Source organism: Coffea arabica, chromosome 6c, assembly GCF_036785885.1.
Source record: "Coffea arabica cultivar ET-39 chromosome 6c, Coffea Arabica ET-39 HiFi, whole genome shotgun sequence".
In the NCBI taxonomy this organism is placed as follows: Eukaryota; Viridiplantae; Streptophyta; class Magnoliopsida; order Gentianales; family Rubiaceae; genus Coffea; species Coffea arabica.
The window spans coordinates 1,490,912-1,518,211 of NC_092320.1; the positions used below are offsets into that span (position 1 = coordinate 1,490,912).

Here is a 27,300-nt window from a genome sequence, read left to right on the forward strand (position 1 = left end):
TTTTTTTCTCCTTTTCTTTTATTTTTTTAAATTTGGTCATACCCCGATAATGACTTTGGACCCCAACTAATATGGAGTGGAGTCGGATCAGACCCGCACTTATCCTTCCATTCATTTACTACAGTATTCGAACCAAACTCCTTAACACTCTCCTTAACACTCTGACCAAAAAGGGGGCCTTGCTTAGACTTGCTAGCCGATTGTCACCGTTTGTTTTACTAAACTCATCACAGCCATTTGTACAGGACCCGGATTGGGCTCAGAAAACATAGCCCAAGATTGATGGATCATGCCGGGGACTTGTGGATGTACCATGAACGGGCTCGACAGCCCAATAGACTGAAACACAAGATGCACAAACTCTTCTGAGTTCTGCCTTCCTCAATAGGTTGCGTAGAGGGGTGGACAACTAATGGCCACAGATAGAGACGTGCCAAGAACCAGGTCCATAAAGTGCATGATGGTTGGGTGGCGGTGGCCCATTAGATATGAAGAAGAGTAACGGCACAATGAATTGGTTTTGACGGGTCCAGGAAATCGCTACTGCCAAGCAACCTCCTGTATTTTTGTTCAGACAAAAAGGTATTGGATGAGGAGTCCGACCACTCGTGCCTTTCAATCTTTCCTAAATCGTAAAGTTACAGAAATGGGAGGACCCGGTGATTGGGCCAGCACTAAGTTCCTATAATTATTAAGCCTGCCCTTTTAACTTAATATATTATTATTATTTGCCTGTACAGCTAATATTCTCCGTTTTCCCATTTCCCGTTTGTATTGGCTCGAATCTAAATCAAGATTCCGTGCAACGGTCGGTCCAAAAAAGGAAAAAGAAGAGAAACCAGTAAAAGCCCCCCCCCCCTTTTTTTTTAAAGATTTTAAAGAGGAAAAAAAAAAAAAACTTTTACTACTAGACCTGTCGCGAGTCTCGCTCACCGCTGCTCCATAGTCCGTAAACAAACGGAAAGAGGAGAAAAGATATTTTGGATGTTTTTGTTTTTATTAAAGATTCTTTTATCCTAAGAGAGAAATGAAACGACTTGAGGATTGTGGACACCTCCGTCTGTTGGAGCAGTGTCCAAATTCACCTCGGTGAATAGGAGTTTAGACTGGCTATCAAAATGTGATGATTGACATTTGACATGACTGATATGACAATCAATCACTTCAGTCTTCTGACGCGGTTGCTATATACTACAGTATAAGATTAGACTATTTATTGTGCCAATAGATCTTACCATTTCATTCCATAGTTTTATTAGCATAAATAATTGGGATAATTTCAGAAACCTCCCCTGAGATTTCTGACTATTGCAAGAAGCTCCCTTCTAGTTTAAAAAATTACATCTACCTCCCATATAATTAGCATTTCAGTAACAATATAGACCCAATATGTTAACTTTCTCCTCAAAAATCCTAAAATGTCCCTTTGTTACTTAGAATGGGGAAAAACAAATGAATAAATTTTTTTGATATTGCAACTATTGTAATCGGCATAATCACCATTCTAACAAACTCAATAAATCACTTCACCTTAATTCCCATATTCTTGCAATTTTGGCAGCCTACTATTGCCGCCTCAAAGTTTTCCATGCAAATCAACTATGACCATTAAAGTCTGCATTCAACCTAATATTTAGTCTCATTTTTCCCCTAAATTCAATGTTTGAATTGATCAATGTCACTATTTAGCCTTGTTGTTACTAAAATAATGTAACCTACTATGAATACCAACACGGAACAACCAAAAGCAACAATAGAGACCACATCCCATGTCTCCAGGCAAATCTAATTATAGTTTTTATATCTCAAAATTCTTTTTTACACAATTGATATAATATCGTAACCTTCTCTAATCTGCACTCCTTTTGTAGCTATCATTTTTATTTTCCTGTATATACTCTGTATCACCACCGTCTTTTTCACCTTCATTTAGTTTGATAATAAATATGATCCAGCAACTTGTCATTTTGTAATTTTAATTCAATTATACTTGTAAAAAAAAAGAAAACAGAAGAGAGAGTGTGTGTCTATGTTCGAAAAAAGAGATATAGGAGAAAGAAAATAAGAGAAGGAGTTAAAGAGATAGAACAATAGTTTAGTTTGTGTGGCAGTAGTTGTTTTAAAATAAAAGACTAGTTGTAATTGTAGAGTTTTTTTGTTTGCAGGAATTATTTATAAGTGAAGGATATTATAGTCATTTTACTACATGAAGGAAGGTTAGTGTAATTATCCAAACCTGAAAGGAGGTAAGTGAAATTGTCAGAAACCTCCAGGGAGGTTTTTGAAATTATCCCTAAATAATTACTGGTTATTTGTAATTTCGTCCCATAGTTTTACTAGCATAAGTACTGGTTATTTGCGTAACGGATCTCCTGTCCCATATTTTGTGTCACTCTCTGTCTCATTTTTTACTATATTGCTATTTTTCCTTCACAAACATCATGTTTTAATTCTTTTTTTATTTTCTTAAGATGCAATAACTATTAATTGAGCAATACACAAAATTTAACAAACATAAAAAATCAAAATGCATAAAAAATGAGATTTTTAATGAATTTTCTGCTGTATTTTTTAATTTTCTATTATATATTAGTTTTTTGAAACTGTTGTATTTATTTTTTTCGCAATTAATAGTTATTGGATCATAAGGAAATAAAAAAGAATTAAAACATGATATTTGTGAAGAAGAAATAGTAATTTAATAAAAAGTGGGACAGAGAGTGGCACAGGGTGTGAGACAGGAGATCCGTTGCGGGTTATTTGTCAATTCGTGGTACATGCAATCTCACTTTAATATAAATAAGTGTCTAATTTATGCATCGGAGTGACCTCAGGGATAGGCCTGACAACGGTCCGGATCTAGATCCGGATCCAACCCGGATCCGTGAAATTAATATAAGTATGGGTTGGAATTTAATTTCGTTATTCGGATTCGGATTCGGATCCGTTTTGTCAAATAAAAAAAATGGATCGAATACGGAATATAATATTTCGACTCGTATTAGACCCGGACCGAATATAAATGAATTAATAATTTAAAATATGTATATTTATCAATATAATTTGATTAGGGTGATGTATTTGCGTAAAGTCAATTTGATTTATTTTCTTATTTGATTTTTTTTGTATTAGTTAGAAATTAGTATACAAATATATATATTTTTATTTTTATTAGAAATTGTAAATTTTCATAAATATTTTTTCAGGTAGACCCGGACCCGGATCCGAAATCCCGTTGGATCCGGGTCCGGAACATAGAATAAAAGACCCATCAATTAAACGGATCGAATCCATATCTGAAATTTATTATTTCGAACCCGGACCCGACCCGTTGACAGACCTACTAAGGGACCACAACACCACCCTCCCTTTTCTTGTGTTACAGGTAAGGCTCTATCTAGAGTATGATTTCACATAAATAAATTGAAAAAAAAAAAAAAAAAAAAGCATTAAGGAGCTGGTAATCAAACGATGCCACTTCATATACTTGCGTGTTTCTGAGTTTGCAGAATAAAACGCAATCCGCATTATAACTAAGTTATAACTAGTAGCTCTTCAAGGCAAATGTTTTCAATTGTTTTATCGATTCAAAAGACTCCGTAATAAGATTGAATGGTTTGTATTCTCGGGATGATGAATGAAAAACAATACACAGTACGCCTTCTCCGCGCCCAAGAAAGTAGTGACAGAGGAGAGAAAATCCAATCAGAACATTTGAAGAGGAGGGAAAAAAAAAGGCTCTCCCAAGTTCTTTTATTTATGTCGACCCCACAGGCCACAGGCCGCAAGCCTTCTTTTTGGGAACTCGGATCCAAAACCTTCCAAAACGCAACAGCGGCAGCAGCGGTCTTGGTAGAGTACACAGGCTACCGTCCACCCCACCACTGCCATTGCCTACCACTGGTTTTTACAGTTCCCAAAAAAGCACGCATAAAAAATAAAGAAGGAAAAGGAAAAGAAAGAAAAAGCAAAGGGCGAGCAGGTTGAAAACGAGCGACCAATTCCCCCCCCCCCCCTAACATTTCAGTCTCAGTCCCCACAATTTGCCTTGTACCAACACGTTTTTCATTCAGACCCCACTTTGTTCCAGGCCCCCGGCTGGCCTCTCTCCTCCATCATCATCATCATCATTCACGCACATCCTGACATGCATACGCATACGCTTCTTATGCGTCGAGTATCTAAATAAATTACCGAGGACATATCTCAGTACAGAGTTTAAAAAAATTTCCAAAGAATACTTACTAATTTTAAATTGGCACATTCATCGTACGAAGGTCGAAGGACGGACATGCTAATTTTAAATACCAGCGGTATTAGATGTCATTAGGTTCACAAGCATTGTACTATAATAGGTAGCAGATAATCATCAAAAACTCTTCAAAGCCGCAACCAACACACACACGACCCCTCCTCTTTTCCCAAAGGGAAAAAAAAAAGACAAGTAATTAGCGGTGGTTTTATTTGGGCTTCAGTTAATTACGCGGGAGCCGATTTGCGAACTGTATATCGATAAGCCGCCACCTTCCTCTTCCGGGAGGCAGTGTTGTCCACCAAAAGCACCAATTGTCCGGCTTCTTTTGACGTGTAGGAGTTGCGAATCGCCTCTTGGTTGGCGGCGGCGGCAGCAGCATTGCCATTGCCATTGCCATTGCTAATCCTTCTAGTCTTCTCCACAGCAATTGAATAGCTGCCCTCCCCGCTGGGTACAAACTCCGCGCTGTATTCCACTTCCCACCCTCCTACCACCAGATCCCATGATATTGTTGCCCCCGCCTACGACCACACATTTTTATGCAACCACCGAGCCAAACAATTAATCATATGATCTAACTACGACGACCACCAATATATATATATATATATATATATATATATATATATATATGAAAAAAGAAATTTTGGAATATACTCTCACAACGACTAGTATAGTAGAGACTAGTATAGTAGTAGTATCTACTACTTGCAAGCATGCATGCGGGATCTCAAAAGCTTGACACAAAAAAAAAAAAAAGTAAAGCGAATCATGGATGGATCATGGATGGGAGGTTAACGTGGAATTGACAAAGGAGGCAAGTCGATTACCCAACCTCGATTCCCTCAATTTGGATATTGACTTTCTCTCCACCTTTCACAGTGAACTCGGATGCCGGTTTCGGTGGACCGCCATCCACGTCATCCGGTCGGCTAAGTCCGCCGTACTGGACCGGCACATTCTCGGGCCTTATGAATCTGAGCACACCCAAAAAGGCAATTATTAAATTACTACCACTACCACTTATCATTAACAACAACCCAAAAAGCAGTCGAATTTTCACTCCAGACACTCTAAAAGTTTAAAACAAAATAATTAAAGAAAAAAAGTACTGCTTACTAGTAGAGTAAGCATTATTAATTAATAAAGATAATTGTTGTTTACTAGAAAGAACAACAAAAGGAAATAAAATAAAATACATTCCCATTAGCCCAGGTAATTGATTGAGAGAATCAGAAAAGAAGTCACACAACACAATCTTAAGCCCACAAAAATACTCCAGATAATCTGGAAGCAGACGAATTTTCGCTCCAAAAGACCTGCAGACCATTAAGTACTCTACAAGTCATCATAGCTAGTCATTGATGCAGGCACACTGAAACAAATATATAAGTGTACGTATGATGTATATATATATACACGGAGGACAAGAAACAATATTAATAATGCGGCTAGTGCCTAATGCTACAGGTCTATGGAGAAAAAATGGATATGCAAAGCCCAATGGGAATATACCAGAACAAAAAGGAAAACGCAATAATAATACGGCACCAAACCTCCTACTATTAGTAGAGTAGCACTACTACTCACTTGTAAAGCGTCTCGGCCACATTTCCTTCCTTGGAGATCACAAACTTGCTCTTCGTTCTTTGAGTCAGAAACGGACTAAACATGGAATACAACACACTAAAGTACCATGGCACGTTGATGAAAATCTACGGGCCCAAAAAAAAAAAAAAAGAAAAGACATAAATACTAGTACTACTGAGTTTTTTTAGCAAAAAAAAAAGATAACTTGTTCGAAAATTTTGAGCAACTACCTTACGGGCAACCATCTCAGGATAATTATCTTGGAATAGGGACAGAATGTGATTAGAGGCCACCCTAAGCTCCCTCTTGGGCATGTCCTTAAGATCAGTGACTTGAATGATGGAATTAACCCCACCAGGCTTGAAATGTAGAAGCTCAATGCCTCTTTCAAGAACTTGAACTCTCCACCTCAGGAACTTCTTGAGCTTTTCCTCATCTCCAAAGATCCTCTCGTACATGTCCTTGTCCTTGAACACCCCATAAGCATTGTAGCAAACCGGGTGCCCCTCCCGATCATGGCCGTGCATGTAAGCCACAACCCCCTCCAGCTCTTTAAACCCCAAATCTTCGTCTAATATCTTGTCGGCCTCGAAGTCTTTCCTCCAGGACAGGCACTTGAGCAGCATGTGCACGGAGTCGGCCACCCTGAAGTCCCTGGCCCGCAAGAATTTCAAGAGGATGACGTCAGCCCTCTCGTCACCGCCCAACAAGGGAATTCCCCACATGGAGTGCTCAGCCGGTCCGGGATAGGCCATGAGCTTGTCCTTGAGCTCCTGGAGGGCCTTCTTCTCAGATGGCCTGAGGGAGGAGACAAAGTAGGTGTCTTCTTTAAAGGATGGAGTGCGCAACGCGGCAGCTTCCATTAATGAAGTAACGAAGCTTTTCTTTAAAGCTTGCGAGGGTGGTGGCATTGGGGAATCACCGGGAGGTACCGTCGGGTGGTCTTGGTGGTGGTGGTGGGGAGCTTGCTGAACGGACAACTGCGATGAAGTTTCCATCATTTGCACGGAGGAGATGGAAACAGCAGGAGGAATCTCTTAATTTATGGGCAAAATGCGGAGATTGTTGTTGTGCAGACTCTAACTATAGAGGAGCAGTAGTAGCCGTGAGAGAGAGAGCGAGAGCGTGGCTAAAAGTTGTTCCTGTTTGTGGTTGCTTTGTACGTGTGAATTGAAAATTTGGAAGATGTAAAGGGATTCTTTTTGGGAGAGTGCGGATGGGAGTGCCGGCGGGTAACGAAAAGGAAAAGCGCCGGTTCGATTGTCTTGGGGGGGAATCTAGTGATGGAGCAGAAGGAGAGATGGGAACGGGGAAGAGAATAGACAAGGAGAGAGAGAGAGAGAGAGAGAGAAAGCTGAGATTGTCCTGAGGAAAGTGAGAGATGGCAAGGACTGAGGAGCAGGTCTTAAATTATTGTCGTAGAGGTGACACGATTAATCTGTGCGTGTATGGGTGTCCAGCCGCGATGCTGTTTCAAGTTTGAATGTGAACTTTCAAAGTAGCTTTAAACAGAGGATACGCAGCACTGGGCCCAGGTGCCTTTTGACTCTTTTACTGGTGTTGAGAGAGAGAGAGATAGAGAGAGAGAGAGAGAGAGAGAGAGAGAGAGAGGGGGGGGGGGGGGGCATTTTTTGGATAATTGCAGAAACCTCTCCTGAGATTTCTGACATTTGCACTGACCTCCCCTGTAGTTTAAAAAATTACACTGACCTCCCCTAAGGTTACTAATCCTTTACAAATTTAGTCCAAACGATTAAAATATTATTGTAGGGAGTGAAATTAGAATTTTGTACCAGATTTGCTCTTTGTGCTACATATCCAATGAATGACAAAGTACTATAAATTAATTAATAATTAATAAATTTCAAGGAGTATAATTTATGGACAAACACGCATTACTCATTTAAAGTACCAACTCTTTATAGGTATTTTACTTTCAAATATTTAATTTATGATAAATATATCAATGGTTGTAAGTAAAATTTAAAAATTGTTATAGTAATATTCTTGCAAAAAAGAAATCGATAGGTTGTTTATTTCATATAAATTAAATATTTTTTTTAAAAAATAAATGGCTCATAAAGTATTAATTTTTTATGGCTTTCATCCATTACACGAGTAAAGTATTCGCTCTTTATGTGCATTTTATTTTGAATCATTTAATTTATATTAAATACATAAATGTTTGTAACTAAAATTGAAAAAATGTTATATAAATATTTTTAAGAAAGAAAGATTTGTAGGTTTTGTATTTAAAAAAATTAAATATTTGAAAGTAAATACAAATCTGCATTTGAGCGTAAATATTTGTATTAAATTAAATGTTTAAAAGTAAAATATCCTTAAAGAACCGGTACATTAAATAGTTACCGGTTCTTTATAGGCAAACACGTATTACTCATTTAAAGTACCAGTTTTTTACGGATATTTTACTTTCAAACATTTAATTTATGATAAATATATCAATGTTTGTTAGTAAAATTCAAAAAATGTTACAGTAATATTCTTGCAAAAAGGAAAATGGTAGGTTATTTATTTAATTTAAATTAAATATTTTTTTTAAAAAGACCCATAAAGTATTAATTTTTTATAACTTTCATCCATTACATGAGTAAAGTATTGGCTCTTTATGGGTATTTTATTTTGAATCATTTAATTTATGTTAAATACATAAATGTTTGTAACTAAAATTGAAAAAGTGTTATATTAATATTTTTACGCAAGCGAGATTGGTAATTTTTGTATTTAACAAAAATTAAATATTTGAAAGTAAATACAAATATGTATTTGAGCGTAAATATTTATATTAAATTAAATGTTTGAAAGTAAAATACTCATAAAGAACCGGTACTTTAAATAGGTAATGTATATTTGTCTATAAACTATATTCCTTAAAGTTTATTAATTGTTAATTGATTTGTAGTATTTTGTCATTCATTGGACATGTAGTACAAAGGATAAATTTGGTAAAAAATTCTAATTTCACTCCCTAAAACAATATTTTTATCGTTTGGACTGAATTTACAAAGGATTAATAACCTCAGGGGAGGTCAGTATAATTTTCAAACTACAGGGGAGGTTAGTGCAAATGTTAGAAATCTCAAGGGAGGTTTCTGCAATTATCCCTTTTTTTCTTTCACTTCTTACCTGTGGTTTATCCAAAAGTGATTAGCAACCGATATTAACAAAATTATAGATACGATTAAAATCCAATGAATGAATCCTAAATCCCTAATTGTATGCCAATCTTGGAGAAGTATTGGTTTGGATTGTCATTTTCTAGATTTTCTATTGAAAAATATATCATATTGATTTGATATATGTGAAGTAAAAATAATATTTGAGAAATGTAGTCGCAAAATATGCAAAAAATTTTCTGCAAAAAAAACTTCAATCCAAATAATTATTCTCTGTTAAATAATAAGATATGCAATTATTTGATCCGACTTTGATTGAATCTTCCAAGTTTTTGCTGTACAATACTAGCATTTTGTGAAGGCAAAATCCATCTTAATGGACATGGTTAATCTGCGTACATCAGCCAACCCCTAACCCCAAACCAAAAAAAAAGAGCTAGGCATTCTGCAAGCAAATTCTAGCTGGCTGATTTAAGTGAATAGTAGAGTAGTACAGTTTGTTTGAATAGAGTTTATTTGCATGATTTATTTGAAATAAATTATTATAACACTTTTTGTGATGTAATGTGATGTGATATGATATATGTGAGATAAAAAATAATTAAAATTATAAAAAAATTAAAATTTATGAAACAAATTATTTTATCTCAAATAATCTCACTCCAAACATATCACATAATGTGGGGCTGTTTGGAAGGTGAGTTTTTTGGGTGTATGTATAAAATTTTACTGTAGATCACAGTAGAAGCTGTAGAAAAACTTTTGCAAGAAAAATTTTTGGGTGTTTGTAAGATGAAATTTTTTTTCCTTTTCATTTTTTCCATTTCTTTTTCTTTCTTTATTTATTTCTTTTTTCTTTTCCTTCCTCCATTTCTTTCCCTTCTCCCACCCCCTTCCCTCCTCTGTTCCCTCTCCCGAGACTTCCAGGTGATTCCTTTTTTTTTTTGTTTTTTGCTTTTTTTCTGTTCCCTTCTCCCTCCCCCCGCCACCCTTCCTTCTCCCCCTTTCCTCTATTCCCCAGCCCTCTCCCTCCCCTTCCCGTTCCTTCCCCCCCTGCCCCTCCCCTCCCTAGCCACCCTTTCTCTCCCCTGACGCGATCTGGGCGGTAGCTGTGCATTTTTTTTTTTTTTTTAGCTTTTTTTCTTCCTCCCTCCCCTCCCCTCTTCCCCTCTCCCTTCCCCGCCACCCTTCCCCTCTTGCTAGGTGCGATCTGGTCGCGCGACTAGATCGTAAAGCAGAGAAGGGGAGGGTGGCAGGGAAGGGAGAGGGGAAGAGGGGAGGGGAGGAGAGGGGGTGAGGGTGATGGACAGAAAATTTTTTTTTGAGGTTATCGGCGCCGGGAGAGGTGGTGGGGGTAGTGGCTGGTGTGGTGGTTGGGTGAGGGAGGAAGAAAAGTTTTTGAGAAATTTTTTTTGTATTTTTGAAGTGTGTAAGTAAAAAATTTTGAAAAGTTTTTTTGGAATTTCTGTAGCAAAAGTTGTTAAAAAACTAGTAGCTAAAAAACTTGGTAAAAAATTAGAGTGCCAAACAGGCCGTGGTGTCTTTCACGCCATTTTGTTCTCAATCAGTTTATGTTTTGGGTCTGAAAATACCCGAGAGGATGACATAATTTGCCTACCCTATCCCGCCCAGCCAATTTTTTACACACGAACATTAATGCATCATCGTCTCTGCGTTGTTTAGTTCGAGTCCAATACGTTGACCCATGAAATAATGGCATGGACACAATACAAAATCGTGGACTAGTTTCTATAGTAGAATTTGATGTTAAAAATCTGCGGATTATCCCGTTCTCAGTAAAGTAAGTAATATTACATATTATATATTTGCTTCTTGTGTTTCACCATTAACTTACTGAAAGAGAAGAGTTTATTTTTGAAATGCATCTCCGTCTACCTTTTTATCTACAATGCATTGTTTAGTTTTCATGGCATGTCCCTGAAATACGTTGGTTATTACACAGCTTCCGAATGTGTGTACTCTACTTTAGTTTGTGTGCTACTCCATAACGCATAGAAAATTGGATTTGAAGTGGGTGTGCGGTGGGCCTCCTGCCACTGGGCTCCTCAACCATCTAAGCTCAAGGTTGGATGGAGTTGGAATTTGAACATTGGACCCAAATCAAATGTAAGATGAGATTGAGGTTTGCTGAGCTCAGGTTTGATTAAGGCCCAACCCGTCTATAAGTATATAATTATATATATATATAATATATAGTATAATAATAGTTACTATTTAATTATATATATTATAAAATAATTTATATATAAATTTATAGTGAATCATAATTGTTAAATATATATATATATATATATATATATATTGAATTATGAGTTCGAGTTAAGCTTGATTTGAGCCTAAAACTAATATAAATTTGAATCCGAACTCAAAAGCTCTATTTTGTTTGTAAGCTGAATTTGAGTTTATCAAAACTCTGGTCACCGGAGAACCAAATCGATAATCCCAAATTTGGTCCGGAGAGTTTTTTATTTTTTTTTTAAATAACGGACCGCACGGGTAGGGCTGTCAACGGGCCGGAATTCATTATTTCGAACCCGTGCCCGAACTACTATACCGGAAACGGATCCAACCCGTTTATCCGACGGTTTTTTTATTCTATGTTCCGGATCCGGGTCGGGTCTACCCGCACAAATTTAGCAAAATTTATAAATTCTAATAAAAATGAGAAAAAAATATATTTGTAAACTAATGCAAAGAAAAAACCAAATAAGAAAAGAAATCAAATTTACTTTACACAAATACATCACCCTAATCAAATTATATTGATAAATATATATTTTTAAATTATTAATTCATTTATATCTGGATCCGGGTCTAATACGGGTTGGAATACTATATTCTGTATCCGATCCGTTTTTTATTTGACAAAACGAATCCGAATCCGAATCCGAAAAATATAATTAAATTCCTACCCATACCCGCAATAATTTTATTGATCCAATCCGGATCCGGGTCTAGACCCGACTCCTTGACAGGCCTACGCACGCACGGGAGATCAATTTAGGCCTGTCAACGGGTCGGGTCTAGACCCGGATCCGGACCGGATCCGTGAAATTATTGCGGGTATGGGTAGGGATTTAATTCCGTTTCCCGGATCCGGATCCGGATCCGTTTTGTCAAACAAAAAAAACGGGTCGGATACGGAATATAGTATTCCGGCCCGTATTAGACCCGGATTCGGATATAAATGAATTAATAATTTAAAAAATATATATTTATCAATATAATTTGATTAGGGTGATGTATTTTAATAAAGTTAATTTGATTTCTTTTCTTATTTGATTTTTTCTTTGCATTAGTTAGAAATTAGTTTACAAATATATTTTTTTCTCATTTTTATTAGAAATTATAAAATTTGGTAAATTTGTTCGGATAGACCCGGATCCGGATCCGGGACGTAGAATAAAAGACCCGTCGGGTAAACGGGTCGGGTCCGGATCCGGCATAGTAATTCGGGTCCGGGTCCAGAATAATGAATTCCGGCCAGGACCCGGCCCGTTGACAGCCCTAGATCAATTCTAGAGAATACAACAGGTACCCTCTCTCTCAGACTCTCTCACTCATCCATCATGTCAGCAGAAAAACCTTTGCTCCAAAGCTCCAAGTGTTGGGGAATGGACGGCTCATCTATTTAATGTAGTAGTAATAAATAGAATGTTTTACCAAATGCACACTCATAGTTGTATTATGTTTTGCAATATTTATAAAATGTCTTTACCTTTTTAACCTTCCCTTTTATTTATTTATTTATTATTCTTTACAATACCAGTTTGTTATTGACTCAAACCCTGCAAACGTATATATATGTATGTATAGCTGGGACTTGGGACTTGAGAGTATTGCCAGTAATTAGTCGAGTAAACAGTAAACAAACCGTCGCAGTTGGCCTGTCAACATTTCCCGCGTCCAATTTCTGACAGCGACAACCTCCCCTTTTTATTCCTCCTCCCATTCGGCCTTTCTTTTACTACTCTCTCTCTCTCCATCGTCCCGCATTCTTCATTCCAGGTTCTCTCTTCCCACAGTCTATGCACTCTCACGTTATAACACATCCCGCTACCATTTATTGTTTTTCTGCCTAATTTCTTTTCTTTTTCCATGTATAATTGCATCTTAGGATATATATATATATTCCGGTTTTCCATTTTTTTAAAAGCGAACTGTTTCTCCACTCCACCCCCCTCCCCCTTCCTTAATTGTTTTCTTGATGCATATTGGCATATCTGATAAGTCGTGTGGAAGTTCTATTGGTTACCATTTTTTTTTCTTTCCCTTTTGGATTATTACTATAAAATACTAGTAGGAAATGAATGCTAAATGAGAATACTATAACTGGGGTTTTGAGCCTTGTACTGGCAGTGAAATCGCGGATCTGTTATTCTTTTGCTTCCCTTTTTTGATTAAGCAATGGTGCGCAATGTGAATGGTAGCATCAGATCATCAAGCTGATGGTTTTCCGACGGCGCCTATCTTTTTTCTCATTGACGTCTGTATTTATGAAATCTTATTTGTAAATAAAGTACGTCTTTTCCTTCTGCCCATAAGAGGAAATGGGCCTTACAATATATAGTGTCAATTTCTGCGATTGATTACTTGCCTCTAGGACTGTTTTTTTTTTTTTTTCCCCTAAAATACAATTGTCTATAGATCGTTTCAGAATCAGCAAAAAAGGTTTTACGACGTCCTCGTTTGACTGTAACCCTGAATATTCCAGGTTATGGAGATTTTTGTGTCTATAAAAATAGTTTTTCTTAGGTTTGAGGTTTAATCTCCTACTTTGCTGAAGGCTCCAAGAACATTGCTGCTTGGATTCAAAGATTAATAAAAACTACAGCTACCATTCTTTGTGGACATTCTAGTTGTTATACCATTCTTTATTTAGGTTTGGGAGAGTTGGATTCGAGGGATGATAGATTTGAATTAAGCCCGTGACCTTTAACATTGAGCAGATGTTTTTGCAATGAACCAAGCTTTCTCCTATTCATAAACAGTATGTCAAAGTTGGGTCTTGAAGTGGAATAGATCTTTAGGCAGCTGTACTATGGATGTTTTTTATGGAAACAAATTGAAGGTTGTTTAACAGTTTTTGTTTAAACTTATTTTCCTTTTCATTTCTGTACCATCTTAGAAAATAGAAACCAATATCTGGTCCAGGATGATTTACATATTGATGCATGCAACATATAACTGATATAACCAATAAAAGAAAGTTATTTCTAGTATCATTACAAGGGTCTTGAGAGAGGGCAATGTTAGAGATTCAAGCAAAACAGAAGATTGTTTATTCCAATCTCTGTTGTTAGAGCCGTGCAGGATAACCATCTTATTTTAAGCATGTAATACAACCTCAGTGCTTCTGCACACTTGCTTTACTGTGGCCTGCAGTTTATGGTGGTATGCATTAAAGATTCATTTAAGTTCCGATCCAAGGATGCATATTCCTGACCCTTGCTGTTGCCTGAAAGGGCAGGAGCCGAGTGACATGGATTTCCCTATCATGCATCCGTACGTGTGTGTTTGAAGCAAATACGCATTGATTGAACTTCTTAGGATGGGCTTTTTGTTTCACTTGGACTTATGGAAGTTGTAGTATATACTCAGCATTGTAGAACGCCTTTATTGCGAATTTACATATATTGCACCAAGAAAAGGGAAAAGAATGTGAATTGAATGTCAACGTAATTAGGGGTTTTTCCGTTTTAGTGTTCAGTCATAGCAATGTTGATTGTTACGGAGACAATAAGTACAGAAAACGTTCATGTTTGTTTCTTTATCTGACAATTTATCAATCTGGACTTACAGGATGGGCGTAGGAAGAAAACAAGAAAACTTCCAGTTGAATGACAATTTGCTTCCCAAAATGAAACAGCCAGCCACTACTTATTTTGCAAGGAATTTGGGAAAGAGCAACCTTGGTGGTGTCATATTTGGTTGCAAGAACAACACGTTTAAAGAATGTCTTTCGAAACAGATCTTTGGTATGTTCGTAAGTTGTGGTCTTTCACATTCACATTTTTATTGATTGATTGAGGTGATAATTATGAAGAAAGAGAAGTTTATGGCTTTTAATGTTTTGGGCAAGTGATCTTTTCACATTCATGTATTTCATTACTGGTTTTGTTTTTCTCCCTTCTCCGAATGATTTCCGTCTTTTCTCTTTCATGCATTCAAACTCGCACACTCATTATTATATTCGTTCTGACAGGCTTGCCAGCTCAGCATTTCTTGTATGTAAAGAACATTGATCCAGGTCTGCCACTATTTCTGTTCAATTACACTGACAGGAAGCTTCATGGCATCTTTGAGGCTGCTAGTTGTGGACAAATGAATATAAATCCCTATGCATGGACACCAGATGGTTCTGAGAGAACACCATATCCTGCCCAAGTACTATTTTGCAATTGTCTATTATTACATTGAGTTATTTGTTTATTTTGGACATACTTGCATAGTTGATTAAGTTTTCAATTTTACTGAAGGTTCAAATACGTATAAGGCTGCAGTGTCAACCACTGCTAGAAGACCAGTTCAAGCCTATAATTCTGGACAACTATTATAATGTAAGCCATTTCTGGTTTGAGCTCGATCATACTCAAGCACGTAGATTGATGGCAAAACTCTCTGCAATGGCAATTGCTCCTAGTACATTTGTACCACAAAACACAGCGAAATGGAGGAATGCGTTGTATGGTTTAACTTCTAACGAGAAGAGAGAGGAAAACGGAGCTTATGAGCAACCAGTCTTAAGGAACAAGTTTGTCAACTCCCCTGATCCTGGTAACTGCCAGCTACTAGAGTCATCCCTGGGTAATCAAGAATCAGATAGAGATGCAAAAGACATCATCTACTTGAAACTAAAAGAGCTAGCTATTAATCTTGAGTCCTCAGATGCACCTATGAGGGGACATGTAGGAGAAATTGCCACTGCCAGAGATGAGAAATTGGGGCAAGAATCATTGCTGGCAGAATTTTCAGGGAAGAAGAATAAAAATAATCCTGTAATTTCTTATGACTTGTCTGATCCATCACTGGTGGCTCAGGTATTTGATCTTTGTATAGTTCCTACTCTCTTTCAACAGAATACATGTTCTATTTGATTGCACTCGATACAGTCTTATTGATTTCTCTTGATGCAGATGCTTGAAGGAATGAAAGAGCTAATGGCTTTCAAAGAAGAGCAAATCCAAAAGGCAAATCGTATGGAACAGAAACTGGTATTCTCTTATGATAAATTAAGAGTCTTCATCTCTCCCAATGTTTTTCTGACTATTGGATTCACTATCCAATGGTAGGGAAGTTTCTCACAATGACTTCTTGGATTGATTTGACTGATATATGAACTTTTCATTATAGAGTTAAAGGGTGGAGATCTGTGTGATTAACATTTAGTTCAGGACCAATTTTCTTAGATGTTATATACATATCGGACATCGAGTATCTATTTTGTGAGTTGTTCGACAAATATGTTTTGTAGTTCAAGATAATGATGGGAATCACTTATGGTGTCTACGTCATAAATAAATAATCAAAGACTGTATAATTATCTAAATCTGACCTGTAAATGAGGAACATTGATGCCTGTCGGGAGTATTTATGCGCATTTTAGTGATATTTGCTAGCACTGTTTGCCCATTGGTTGAAGTTTTCTTTGCTACATTACATATTCTTTTATGATGTATACTCCTTGATGTCTCCATAGGCACTGAATATAGGATGAGATTTGGGGTTATTTTGGTGCATTAGTTGTCAAATCTATCACTTGATCTCAGGAGCATATGCTTGATTACAATGGAGATTCAACCCTGACTTGCATGTTTATCCATGCACTTGCTTACATTACTGTTACCTATGTGGCATTTCAGCTAGAGGCAGAAAAAGAAATCAGCCAACTAAAGTGTAGGTTTATGATGTTGGAGTCAAGGTCAAATACTTCCCTGGTGCATGTGGATGGAACAGGAATCAAGTCATGTGATGACTTCCACTTGGACCTTGATGAATCAATATTTCTCGTGGGTGGATATGATGGTGTATTGTGGTCATCAGCATTGGATTTGTTTTCTCCTTCACATGATGTCTTGAAATCTCTTAAGCCAATGAGTTCTGTTCGATCGTATTCCTCAGTGGCAAAGTTAAATGGAGAACTATATGTGTTTGGCGGTGGAACTGGTAGTGCATGGCTTGACACGGGTATTACTTACTTACCTCTCTCTGTGCAGATACATGTATATGCACATCTCTCTGGTTGCTTATTTCTAGTTTTTACTCTTTTGAAGTTGAGTCATATAACTTTGCCCAAGATCAATGGAGTCTGTGCTCATCATTGAATAAGAAGAAAGGTAGCTTAGCTGGCGCTACTTTGGACAACAAAATTTTTGCATTTGGTGGTGGAAATGGGGTTGACTGTTTTTCAGATGTGGAAATGTATGATGTAAATGTTGGAAGATGGATACCCACCAGGTCAATGCTACAAAAGGTAATTGATGCAATTTCTCAGGTTACAAAGTTATGAACTAGTTTATCAGCTTATGTCATTGAGGTCAGAACTATGAAAATCCTGAATTCTTGAAGCTTCCCCTTAAAGTTCAAATTCCTAGGCTTGAAACTGGTTTTGGCACGCCTGTGATCTTTGTAACTTGCCCTTGCTTCATCTGTACATAGATTTGACGACAGGCATAGGCTTTGCATAATTGTGAATCTTGGAGGTTTAGTTGTCTGATGATCTCATTTCTTATAGTTTGAGTATGTTGCAGCTGTAATTTCTTATATATGTTACATAGATAAGACGGATGTTTCAATCTTAAAATAACGCTATTTGCTTGTACAACAGTCACAAGTCATCCAATGCCTACAATATTTTCTTTTATACTAAAAAATTTAACTTTTGAGGTCACCATGCTGACACAGATGAAAGGATTTGTAAGTGATGGATAAAAAGCTGTGCTTCCTTTGTCTTATCTCCCTACATTTTGAAGTTACAAGCCTTAGTAACCTTAGTGTTCTATGGGATTCATATCATGTCAATTTGATTTTGGTAGTGTTAGTTTTAGAAACACTGTATCATCTTCAATTGCACTAACATTATGCATTCTGAATGATGTTCTTATGTTCCAGCGATTTGCTCTTGCTGCAGCAGAGCTCAATGGTGCTCTCTACGCTGTTGGTGGATATGATGGGGACAATTATTTGAAGTAAGTTTTAGAATTTTATTTCTTTATGTGTAACTTATAAGCATTCATCTCTTTCACATAACGAAAATTATGGCAAGCAGAATTGTACTTCAGTCTCTTGAAATTTGACCATTGTATTGTTTATTGGAATTTCTACTCTCTCAGATCTGCAGAAAGATTTGATCCCAGGGAACATTCTTGGAGCAGAATTGAGAGTATGAATACCAAGAGGGGCTGTCACTCAGTAGTCGTTATGAATGAAAAGATGTAAGTTTGTTTCTTTTTTCTCCAATTCTGACATATCACTGGTTGTGCTTGTTATTTTTGCATTTCAAGCCCTCTCATCTCATCTTTGCCAACTGATTAAAATTGAGCCATCCTTCGTACTCAAATAAAGAAATTATGTTCTTAGTACTAGGGATTGACACATTTTGTGGTGTTGGAGGCAAGTTTTTGGGAGAGGATGGAATAACAAATGGGCTTTTGCTGTAATGCTGACAAGCTTTTCATCTGTTTGGGTATTCAACATTTTACAGACCTTGACTATTCTTTAAAAGATTGTTCAAGAAAAGTAACAAACTTACAGCTGGCTTAGAGAACCTATCTTGAAAGATTGAATTGTTGTCTAGTTGGCCTTTATTTGGATGAACGACATCCGCCCATTGTGTTCACTGTTAAAATGTTCATTTGCCTTGTTTAGCTTGGGAAATCTGTTTTTGTTACTTGAAGTTGAACATAATATCATGTCTGACATAGAAAGCAAATGGAATTCAGTAATAGTTGCCAGGCAGGCACAGATGTATGGCCCACTTGGAACTAAATCAATATTGTATGTGCTCGAAAAACTCTTGGTTTGTTAAAATGTTAAAGAATCATTACGTCTCACTTTTATTTGCCAATCTTTCAAATAATTGCTTTGACAGATATGCCTTGGGAGGCTATGATGAATGTGACATGTCGCCAAGCATTGAGATATTTGACCCTCGGCTTGGAAAATGGATGACTGGGGAGCCGATGAACCATTCCAGGGGATATTCAGCTGCTGCTGTTCTGAAGGAGTCAATCTATGTAATTGGCGGAGTGAAGACCGGTGGAGACATTGTAGACACGGTATCTGAGGATTTCTCCACTGTCTTCACTTTCTATAGGAGTTTCAATATAAGATTTTAACTTTCTCTATTGGTTCAATGGCAGATTGAATGTTACAAGGATGGCCAAGGGTGGCAAATTACCAACTTGAGTGCACCAAGAAGACGGTGTTTTTGCTCAGCTATTGTTTTAGGAGATTGAATGCTACTGCAGAATGTAGAAAGTTCAGAAAACTCGTTTGCAACCAAGACATGCATTGGTTCTATAAGGTTTTCCTAGGAGGCTTGGAGAAGCATTTCCTCGGCTGGTACCATGTTGAGGTTTTTCAAGAAATTTTTGTTTCACCTCATCTGACAGTTTAGCAGAGATCTCGGTAAAGCTTCTACTATAAGGACTTCAAGAGCTTTTGCTTTTGTTCTGATATTCAGAAATTGCGCTATTTCACTTGATGGTGAGGCTGGATGGGTTTATCCTGGAAATATGCCGCAGTCTTATGGAGTTTGATAGCAAGGATGTGCCATTTCTATGTTGCGCTTTACATGTAGTGTAGAAAAATGCCACTACGGCTGAATCACTAGAAGCTTGTCGGGGTAGCACCGCTTGGGATATGTACAAGAAATCTGAATATTGCGTTTTCTACAAACCAATTTCAGACCACCAATTGCGACGCATGCTCAGAAATATTATATATGCATAATCACTCGAAAAGGGCAGGTGTCCAGATGATCAAATTGCGTATCTAGTCACTTCACAACAACGTAAAAATTTCTCTAAAATAATGGCAATTGCAATACAGGCTGAATAACATCTGAAGATTCAGCAATAAAATAATCCGTTAATTCTTGCTTGCTGAACAGCAGAAATCCACAAAATGCACTGCTATTCACTTTGCTGAAACCATATACAACTTGAATCTCTATCCACCAACCCTAGCAAGAAACACTTCACTATCTCCGGAAATATTAATAAGCTCGTGTTTCGGTCCCCCACAAACATTCGACCGGTAAGGAGGCTCAGATGAGCATTCCATTCCAATGCTAATCTTCAGTAAGAAGGACCTCGCTTTAGGGGGTCCATAAAAGGGTGCAACAAATGTAAATTGTCGACGTTCATCACCCCCGCTTGGTCCATGCAAATCCAGGTAAACAAACTGAGCTAGCGTCTCTTTAAAAGTCATCTTCAGCCACATGCGACTTTCCCTTGAGATGTTACGCAAAGTAATTTCAATTGGTATGCCGACAGGGAGACCTAAAACGTAATGGAGAGGATTTTCGTAGTTGTTGTACACATCCAGTTTAGCTACCACATGTACGAGCATTCCAGAAAACATAAACTGCCTCAAAGTGTAGTACTCAAGTGACTTTTGGAGCAGAAGTGCATTTTCAAGGACAGCCGTTGAGGGACCAATTTCCCTCAGTATCTTCTGAAGCTCTATCACAAAGCTGGAGAGTTCAACTGATCTGCCTCCAACAAGATGTTCAACATGAGTAACTACAGAACTTATTTCCTTTAAATTAGTACTTGGACAGCAGGCTTTGACATTGGACAACTTCAATATAAGTGTAACAAGAATTAGCTCTAAAATATGCAACTCCTGCTCGCTGCTAAAACCTAGGAACCTATACTTCATCTCTTTCAGGCTCCTTTCCAACTTTCTAAATAAGACTTCCAATTTCCTCACCCCAAAGCAGGGCTTCAAAGGAAACATACAGCGGATCCATACCCTTCCAAGCAGTTTTATCATGCGCAGATATTGCAAAACAAAAACTAACTCGGCTGTGGGTTCGGATGAAATACAAGTAAATGTCTTCAACTGTTTCTTCCAACTCCTACAAGAGCCAACAAGTGAAGCATATCAGTGATGTACCAATATGAGATAATCTAGAATGCAGTATGTGCTTGGGCAAGGAGGACACGTGACAGCTTGTTTACAAGTATCAACTTTAAACTCAGGACAGGATAAATGGAAATTTGTTAATTAATACATAAGCGTCATGTGTGTGTTCAATCTATTTTCCACTGTATGGCTGCCATTTTGTGCAAAAGCTTAGAATATTGAATGAGCAAACATTTAATCTAGTGCTAAAACAGTGATGTAGCAGACCATGCGGGGGCATATAATATGCATCCATTTGCCAACAGTAACAATCTTGATGGCATAATTCCTTTCCCAAGTTAAGACAGGAGTGCCTTTTGATAAATAGACTGGAGCCAACCATCTACCAAAAAAGTTCTCTATGCAAGTAAGAAATCTGTTAAGTCTCATAATTATGCCCCAATGAAAGCAGAGAACGATAAAATTACCACCTTAAAGTTCTAGTTGCTTCATCTGCAAATCCACAGCGTATTAATGGCCAAAGGCTGTGAATCTTTTGAAGGATATTGCCCATAGAACTTTCCATTTCATCATGCATTTTTAGAGGGTAATTAGCAATTGGATGCACTGCTCTCTCTAGTTCCAGTAATCTCTGAGAACAACTTCCATGAATCCCATCATTTTTTGGATACAAGGACGTATCACTTTTCACCAGAGGGACAGCTGACTCTTCTCCTCTGAAAAACTCAGAACTGGAAACACATGAGAATCGGCTGCAACGCGAAAGATGAGACAGAAGGTCATTCTGGTTCAAAGTACCAATCAAAGCATCAGAAATTCTCCCCAGTAAAGTAACTGCATAAGAGTACATCCTCGGTGGAATACTGCATATGCCTCGTTCAATTGAGACTGGGGCAGAGATGGCCAGCACCAACAAGGCAACAATTCTTGCGCTCTCAAATCCCAATCTCCCTCCAACAGAAGGTTCTATCTGATGCATATGCATACATGACTATCAGCACATTGACATATTTTGTATGAGATCAACAATCAAACAGAAGTTTGTCTTTGGCAAGCAAAGTTTAAAATACAAGTACTGCAGATTACTATCTTATTAAATTCATATTTGCAGCAGTCATATTAGAGATTTTCAACCTTTACAGCAAGAAACTTCAACATGAAGCATAAGCAGTACTAGTGAGACAAACCCTTGCAAACGCTTAAACCCCTTAATCTGCATGCATAATGCTAGCCATGCATTTGCAACAGGAATATATGTCACCGCGAGTAAAAGACATTATATTGCTTTATTACTAATTCCACTTAGCTTAATAAGACTTTATGAAAAAAGTGTGAATCCCATAAATACGTGTGTGTGTGTGTGCGTGCGTGTGTGTGTGAGAGAGAGAGAGAGAGAGACTAGGTACTCATGCACAGGTAACAACTTGAGAAAAGCTACAGTACTTGACCTTTTTTATCTCATGATACCATGGCATAGCACATCCAAGTCAACAATAGCATTCCAACATTGTAAGCACAGATTATGTTAGAAAAGTATGACGACCAAAACTGAGTAATATAGAATTAATTTGAGGATTTGTAGCACAATATACGAACAACATTGTTACCTTTTCTGTATTTTCCTGGATAAGGTGGGCGACAAACCACCCATGATTTTGCCCAATATTGAGCAAAACAGAAAGCAAATCAGCTTCATCCTGAAAGATTAGCAAATGAAAGGCTTATAAGAAAGACAAGATAATGATAAGGTGAAATAGCAAGAAATCCATATATCAATACCTTATTGGGGATTATTTAAATTAATAACTGCGTTAGTTTAAGTAGCAATCTAGACGCAGATGATATAGAAAGGTTTTGAAATTACACCACACAACCTACATAGCCAGTCATGACCAAGGGAAGAAAAGCCTCTTTATGAGATTACCTGTGGATACAATTCCAAGTTTCTCACAAGGCCTTCAAAACATAACTTAAACATTGCCAATTTGTGCAATCTGATTAATTGAAGAATTTTCATTGCTGCAGATCTTATCAAGGTAGAGTCATCCGCTAGAGCCCCTAGCAACTGCAAAGATTATATTGGACATGACATCAGTGAATCAGAAGCAGCCTTCCTGAAGAAAATGTACGTAAATAAGTTAACATGATGCGTCTAAAATACATAAATAGTGGATGAACAGCAAAATGTGCACAGCTTATGTTTCAAACAGTAAAATTGCAGACTCTCCAGCCAAGACCCCCATTTAGTACGAGGGCACTATCATATCAAACTGCAGATAGCCTTTGACAAAACTGCATAAATGCAATATCAGCAATAGAAGTCAAGCAAAAGAAGTCCTAATCCTAGATCTAATATTATACAGGCAGGGTAAATTGAGGTACATGCTCCTGTCTGGCATTAACAAAAACTGAAAGATGAAAACCACTAATCCCATACACCACTGAAGATATATAAACACAATGACTTTGGAGGGATGGAAAGCTACCATATGCAAGTGTCCTTCTTGAACTTTTAGGCAGTCATACATGGCCATATGATGCATCGTCTCCAGAGCTAGTAAACGCACAACCACTGAATCATCATTAAGCATATCCATCAAGAGATTTACAGCCTCGCATGCAAAATCACCATAAGCAATGGCGAATGTACGCAAGGCACAGCACGCAGATCTTCTTACCTTCAATGCAAGCAAATATTGTTGTAATTAGACATCCTTTCCAGCAAAATTCCTCTGATCAGTGAAAAACAGGGCATGGTGGACTCACTATGAGGTAGATGCTAGGCGTGAGCAGCATATGCTTTATTCCTGAAGTTGTAAGGACCAAGAACAGAGCATGTAAGCCTTACCTCAAAGAATTCATCCTCCAGGCCATGAATAAAAGCAAAAGCTGCGGCTGATGCTGGCAATTTGCATATTTTTGCAGCGTAACGGCCTGGAAAAGTTATTTCTTTTGTGGCGGATGTAGCTTTCTTAGTTAGTGTCAGCAATAAAACATTCTGCGAAACCATTGGAACCTTTGCGAGGGCATCAAAAGCTTCAGTTCTGACCTTCATGCTCATGTCCCTCACCATTGAGCAAAGCTATAACATGTGATCACAATAGTGAGAAAGATCCGCAATGAATAAGATATCAAATAATGCCATTCGGCCCACACCACCAACAAAAGATTGTCGAACATGCAGGCTGCAGACTGCTTAGTTATACTTGTAAAACTATCAATATCATTTTCATTGTCCAATTTATATTAACAACAAAGGAAGAAGAAAAGAAAATTGTATAAAGAAACCCACCTGAACAAACAAAGCATCAGACCAATCAATTTTACACTTGTCTTGGTTGGACTCCACAAGTAACAGTCCCCACTCGCTAACCTAAGAGTATTATAACAATAAAAGGAAGTTATTAGCAAAATAAAAATAAAAATTTGTCAAATTCCAAAATGATAATAGTTTGAGAAAGAACAACTATCAAGTTGACAAAATAGTAAGTGCTTGAATTATCATGAAGAATAAATTACAGTGCGAACTGCAGAGCATCTGACGGAATCCTCTGCATCAAAGAGAAGCTCAGCGGCGGAAAAATAGCAACACTGAAGCAGGCTCTGATCCTCCACCGCAACGAACTTATCGGAGAGCCAAACCAAACCATCCAGGGCGGCTTTCCTGGTTAACGGATACGGATCCTTGGTGAACCCTAAAAGGACCGCGATCAACACCGACGGCCTGACGCAAAATTTATCCACATTCTGAAGCAGCCAGCGCCTTAAGGAAGCTTTACACGGGCGAAAGCAAATGGAAAGGAACGTCGGTTCGTCGGTGACATCACTGGAAGTGTCAGCATCCTTAAAGAGGATGGCGAGGGAATGAGCGAAGGAGGAAGATGGAGAGAAAGGAAGGAGGCGGAGGGCGAATGCACGGACAGCGAGGGAAATTTCGCGGCGGAGGTCGGGATGGTGGTCAGAGAGGGCAGATAGGAGGGCGAGTACGATTCGGGGGAGGTGGGTGGTGGTGGTGCACTGGAGCTGAAGAGTTAGGGTTTTGAGGAGAGAGGATAGGGTGGGAAGGGAGGCGCCGGGGCTTGTAATGAGAGGCAGCAGTGGCTGCAAGGCGGAATGGGGAGAGGATAGAAGGCGGGGATGCGTTTGGCTGCCCAGCAGTAGGAATTGGGCGTCGGCCAGGAGACGCTGCTCCATCACCATCAGCCCCAACCACGCCCATTCAATCTCAAAATTCACTCCGGGATTTTACTTTTTAGCTTTTTTTTCCCCCCCGATTTTATGACCATTGCTAGTGTACCTATTTCTTCTACTCGATCGGGCATCGTCAGTTTTACGCAACTGTATAATATATCACGCGATTGTGGGTTTTTACTCTCTTTTTTTTCCCCCTTTTTACCTTCTTCTTCTGGTTTCGGGCATGGCATCTCTAATGCCAAGAGGCCCATAAATAGCAGCAGACAGGTAGTGACGCTACCCATTCCGACCGGTAATCGCAGGTTTCCATATCCATCTGTACCACAACCTTCCGTAGGTGGCATGAATCATCAATCACTAATAGTAAATACAGTGATGCTATGGCACTGGGGCTGCAAATGGATCAATTCGCTTAAAAGTTAGATCCGGCCAAAACTCAACAGGAAGGAGTTTGACCCCGATTAAGTGCCTGTTTGATAACATAAAAAAGTATTGAAATTGAATTCATTCAGACATTCAGATGTTGTGGGTGTTTGATAAATAAAATTTTACCTGTCAAACTTATTAAGTGGTGCTGAATTTGTATATATATTTTTTAGTCCAAGAATCGTAGCTGAATGTTTAATTTGATAAGAATCAAGAGATTTACTTTAACTACTTTATCTTATCTACAAAAAATATTCCTGTTTGTTAATTACATTCAAAATCCTTATCTAATTAAACAACATAATATTTCCTATTCAAAATCCTTATCTAATTAAACAAAACAAGCTGATATTCTCTATTTAAATTTTTTTTTAACAATAGTATTTTTTTGCAGTAATTTTCATCCACAAACATTTATATTTTGATATATATATATATATATATATTGTGCAGATAAATATTATTTATGTGATGTAGCTTATCCACACACACGTGACTTTATGACACTATATCGAAATATTAGATATTGGTTGTCTGATTTTCGAAATGCTTCTCGTCCAAGATCAAAATAAGAACGCTTTAACCAAGCACATGTAAGATTGAGAAATGTAATTGAACGTGCTTTTGGAGTATTAAAAGCTCGTTTTCCCATTCTCAAAATGATGAAACCATACCCTTTTCCCACACAAAGAGACATTGTCATTGTATGCATTGCTTTTCACAATCATTGTTATTTTCATACCTAACAATTTTAAATTAATTAAATCATAGGTTCTATTTCCTTTTTTGATTAAAAGATAGAAGGGCAAAATTGTACAATTTAACTTATTAAGTATTAAGTTATGAATATTTATCAAACAGTATAAATAGATTCAACATTAAGATTCAGACATTCATATATCTCTTTTCAGTGCTTAAAATTCAGCAAATTAATTATTTCAGTATTCAGAATTCATAATTCAAATTCAATGTTATCAAACGGAGCCTAAGTTGAATTATCAAATTCGAACTAGAGAAGGAGATGGCGTCGCCGTCGCACTTTGAAGTCAGGAATTAGAAGAATGGAAATGATGGATACAATGTTTGATTAGGAAAAATCTTGAAGGCTGAAAATTATAAACTGGATGGCAAAATCAAATGAATCGTCATTCATGGTTTCTTTCTTTTTTTTTTTTTTTTCAAAAACATAGGGTTTTTATCAGTTTACCCCTTTAAACTATATCCCAACTATCAGTTTAATCCATAACATTAATTTTTAGTCACTTAGGTCATTGGACTAACTAATAATAGTTGGGGTATAGTTTAGTCCTTGCTCAATATGTTTTAGGGTTTTTATCAGTTTACCTCCTTAAACTACATCCCAACTATCAGTTTAGTCCCATAACGTTAACTTTTAGTCACTTAAGTCCTTGGACTAACGGTCAAATAAGAAAGCATTTTATAATTCACGTAAAAAGATATATTTAGATCCAACTTAATTATAAATGGACAAATATACCCATAAATTCTCTTTCTTTTTTTGGGTTTGGCGAATAAACTGGAGTTTTTATTAAAATTGGTATTAAAAGAAGAAACAAAAAATTA

General features: G+C 37.4%; 3 protein-coding genes across 7 annotated transcripts; 1 reads left to right on the forward strand and 2 right to left on the reverse strand.

Moving 5' to 3' along the window:
• Positions 1 to 4,217: 4,217 nt before the first annotated feature.
• LOC113691502 (patellin-6) lies at positions 4,218 to 7,212 on the reverse strand. The gene is made up of 4 exons (XM_027209652.2): positions 6,076 to 7,212; positions 5,846 to 5,970; positions 5,091 to 5,232; positions 4,218 to 4,776 (listed from the first exon to the last, which is right to left on the reverse strand). The coding sequence occupies exons 1-4, from the start codon at positions 6,844 to 6,846 to the stop codon at positions 4,480 to 4,482; spliced, it is 1,335 nt and encodes a 444-aa protein (XP_027065453.1). The 5' UTR covers positions 6,847 to 7,212; the 3' UTR covers positions 4,218 to 4,479.
• A 5,653-nt stretch (positions 7,213 to 12,865) lies between these two features.
• Positions 12,866 to 19,967, forward strand: LOC113693951 (uncharacterized). Of its 5 annotated transcripts, none has more exons than XM_027212747.2 (11): positions 12,866 to 13,011; positions 14,806 to 14,981; positions 15,209 to 15,390; positions 15,483 to 16,043; positions 16,140 to 16,217; positions 16,866 to 17,190; positions 17,277 to 17,476; positions 18,115 to 18,191; positions 18,336 to 18,437; positions 19,094 to 19,280; positions 19,365 to 19,967. In XM_027212747.2, the coding sequence occupies exons 2-11, from the start codon at positions 14,807 to 14,809 to the stop codon at positions 19,458 to 19,460; spliced, it is 1,983 nt and encodes a 660-aa protein (XP_027068548.1). In that variant the 5' UTR covers positions 12,866 to 13,011; position 14,806; the 3' UTR covers positions 19,461 to 19,967. The 5 variants fall into 5 exon arrangements, with proteins under 5 accessions (XP_027068548.1, XP_071907931.1, XP_071907929.1 ...); XM_072051830.1 differs by lacking the exon at positions 12,866 to 13,011 and adding an exon at positions 13,082 to 13,522; XM_072051828.1 differs by lacking the exon at positions 12,866 to 13,011 and adding an exon at positions 13,627 to 14,074.
• Positions 19,907 to 25,637, reverse strand: LOC113693950 (protein SIEL-like). The gene is made up of 8 exons (XM_027212742.2): positions 24,616 to 25,637; positions 24,389 to 24,469; positions 23,945 to 24,178; positions 23,583 to 23,774; positions 23,021 to 23,161; positions 22,704 to 22,793; positions 21,567 to 22,066; positions 19,907 to 21,088 (listed from the first exon to the last, which is right to left on the reverse strand). Exons 1-8 carry the CDS (start codon positions 25,294 to 25,296, stop codon positions 20,176 to 20,178), a joined length of 2,832 nt encoding a protein of 943 aa, XP_027068543.2. The 5' UTR covers positions 25,297 to 25,637; the 3' UTR covers positions 19,907 to 20,175.
• Between the last annotated feature and the right edge of the window lie 1,663 nt (positions 25,638 to 27,300).

Coding starts and splice junctions, on each gene's coding strand:
- LOC113691502 (XM_027209652.2), bottom strand. CDS start 6,846: ATGATGGAAACTTCATCGCAGTTGTCCGTTCAGCAAGCTCCCCACCAC. Junction 5,233..5,845: donor GTGGCCGAGACGCTTTACAA/GTGAGTAGTAGT, acceptor GGGTGTGCTCAG/ATTCATAAGGCCCGAGAATG. Junction 4,777..5,090: donor TCCAAATTGAGGGAATCGAG/GTTGGGTAATCG, acceptor GTGTGGTCGTAG/GCGGGGGCAACAATATCATG.
- LOC113693951 (XM_027212743.2), top strand. CDS start 14,435: ATGCATATTCCTGACCCTTGCTGTTGCCTGAAAGGGCAGGAGCCGAGT. Junction 15,391..15,482: donor GAACACCATATCCTGCCCAA/GTACTATTTTGC, acceptor ATTTTACTGAAG/GTTCAAATACGTATAAGGCT. Junction 19,281..19,364: donor GTGGAGACATTGTAGACACG/GTATCTGAGGAT, acceptor GTTCAATGGCAG/ATTGAATGTTACAAGGATGG.
- LOC113693950 (XM_027212742.2), bottom strand. CDS start 25,296: ATGGTGATGGAGCAGCGTCTCCTGGCCGACGCCCAATTCCTACTGCTG. Junction 24,179..24,388: donor CTGATGCTTTGTTTGTTCAG/GTGGGTTTCTTT, acceptor CACATGTTATAG/CTTTGCTCAATGGTGAGGGA. Junction 22,794..23,020: donor ACTTGGAATTGTATCCACAG/GTAATCTCATAA, acceptor CTAATCTTTCAG/GATGAAGCTGATTTGCTTTC.